Below are 2,500 nucleotides of genomic sequence, written 5' to 3'. Positions count from 1 at the left end.
ACAGAAAAAAAAAAATATCTCTTTTGATATCCAACTGCAATTCCAGTCCCTTGGAGAAATTGAAAGTATACAGCAAAGAATCAAGATGATATGTAAAGAAAACGCCAAATCCATATTGGGACTAAGTACCTGTAGGGTCGTCCTGCTCCGCTTCTCCATCGGCCTCCTCCTTCTCCGTCTTCTCCGGCTTCACTTCCTCTTTCACCTCGGTGGGGGTCTGTTCCTCCTCCACTTCAGCCTATAAAGGATAAATATATTCTTAAACTTGAACATGCTGTGGGCAGGGTTCAGTGTGCAGTAAGTACCCAAGCAATACAATTGAGATTTGCGAAGTTCTAGCTTCACCCGGGCCTTCTATATATGGCCCGGACAGTACCCATGGAGAGTCAGTATCTATTTCATATTAGATCTCACAGATGAGGACTTTGTTAGTTTAAGTGACCCTTGCACAGTCCCCAAAACATGTTTCTTGCTCTTTTCAGAAATACAACACCTTAAGTGTAGTTTACATTTTAGCATTTCCATATTTACAGTTTTATGAAGGCTGTAATGAACTGAATGTGTAGTGTTCATACTTGTTAATACATATACTGACTTTGAAGTGTAATATAGAATTTTACATACACCATGTAGAATAGCCATGCATCCACTGAATCATAAGTCAAACTGAGGACCCTTCCTTCCTTTCCTTTCTCAGTGTAATAATTTCCCTTTTATAATCACATATACCACTTCTGGAGATCTTTAGATATTGGGCAAAATAGATCTGCATACAAAGGGGTAATAATAAATAAAGTGAATGAAACAACTAATCCCAATACAAGACCAAAGACTGCTGTCAATACATTACTGAAGTTTCCCGTCCTTGGATTATTCTCAACAGCTGTCCTAGTGTTAACTATGCATTGACAACTGTCCACATATCTTTTATCATCATCATTTGTAGTTCAGGATTTCTGGCTTGGTACAGTTCTGTGAATATCTCAACCAGCACTAAATCTATTACTGCAGGTTCTATGTATGGTTAAAGATCATATACATGTACATATACACAAGCATATACATGCACCAGTAATTAAGAAGATTATGCTTAAGATATCTTAAGAATTACTGCATAGCTATGGACAGCATTGAATATAAGTAAATAACTAACTTTACTAAATTTCCAAGTGATGTTTCCCACATCTCACTAGGCATAGGATTTAGTTTTAGTCAACATTAACCAACACAGACCAGGAGAGGAATTAAGGAAATGTACATCCCTTTACTAGAGCATATATGAGGGTTTATAACATATATTTTCTCAATTTTAGCCCCAAACTTCCCTTGGATATTCCACAACTCCCTGGGACATTATCACCTTTATTATCAGTCAATAATGACTAAAACTGAGAAAAATAAACAGTAAACACAAGAGGCAGTCCAATGACACGAGCTTCCTTAGCATCCAAGACATAGTTATTTTCGTGAGATATACTTTAAATCTAACCAAGAATTCAGTGATACACCATTAATATAACCAATAATTCAATGATATCCCGTTAATATACCCAAGAATTCAATGATATCCCATTAATATGACCAAGAATTCAAAGATATCCCATTAATATGACCAAGAATTCAATGATATTCCATTAATATGACTAAGAATTCTATGATATTCCATTAGTATAACCCAGAATTCAGTGATACACCATTAAAATAATCAAGAATTCAATGATATCCCATTAATATGACCAAGAATTCAATGATATCCCATTAATATGACCAAGAATTCAATGATATCCCATTAACATGACCAAGAATTCAATGATAACCCATTAATATGACCAAGAATTCAATGATATCATATTAATATAACCAAGAAATCTACAAATATACCTTTCACACAATGAAGAATTCTATGAAATATACTCTCGATCAAACCAAGAAATCAGTAGGGCATCTTTATTCTCAGATAAAAAGGATGTTTAAGGGTATCAAGGCAGTTTTAAAAACCTTAGAAAGCGAATTAAAAAAAAAAAATGTAAAATACAGCCTTAAAAACGAATTTAAAAACTTGTAAAAAAACAATGTAGTACGTCAAATTTAGTATATGTAACCCAATCACCTCCACGCCACCATCTTAAATCGTCCTCTAACTCGACTATACCCATGTAAATAAATAAAAAAAATCATGAAAACCTCAGGAGAAAGACAGACCGAGGACCCAAAATGCCTGACCCCGAGACACACGTACCTTCCCCCTCTTTTTCTTCCCTTTTCGTACGTCATCTTCTTCTGCTGTTTCTACCGGTCGCTTTAGATTGGTCACTTCCTTACTCTCCATAAGTAGGCCGTTCTTCTTTTTAGTAATTTTGTCTAGTTTTCGGGAAAGGTTATACGAGAAAATTGACGTTCGGCCAAGCGAGTCAATAACAAGTTTGTAAACACTGAATGAAGCTGTTGTGATTATCGTACGTTTGGTTCGAGTTGTTGTACGGCATTTTGGTGATCGTTC

The 2,500-nt window shown here is 35.5% G+C and overlaps 1 protein-coding gene across 1 annotated transcript in view; it reads right to left on the bottom strand.

Moving 5' to 3' along the window:
* Positions 1-2,426, bottom strand: part of LOC125032108 (lysine-specific histone demethylase 1A-like) — a 14,842-nt gene extending 12,416 nt beyond the window's left edge. Inside the window, 2 exon segments of the mRNA XM_047623109.1 lie at positions 130-238; positions 2,240-2,426. Of these exon segments, the coding sequence (XP_047479065.1) occupies positions 130-238; positions 2,240-2,329 (199 nt within the window). The 5' untranslated portion in view covers positions 2,330-2,426.
* Positions 2,427-2,500: the final 74 nt, after the last annotated feature.

The sequence above is a fragment of the Penaeus chinensis genome, chromosome 14, assembly GCF_019202785.1.
Source record: "Penaeus chinensis breed Huanghai No. 1 chromosome 14, ASM1920278v2, whole genome shotgun sequence".
Classification (NCBI taxonomy): domain Eukaryota; kingdom Metazoa; phylum Arthropoda; class Malacostraca; order Decapoda; family Penaeidae; genus Penaeus; species Penaeus chinensis.
The sequence above is the reverse complement of the archived record's forward strand: the minus strand, read 5'-3'. Positions and strand labels throughout refer to the sequence as shown.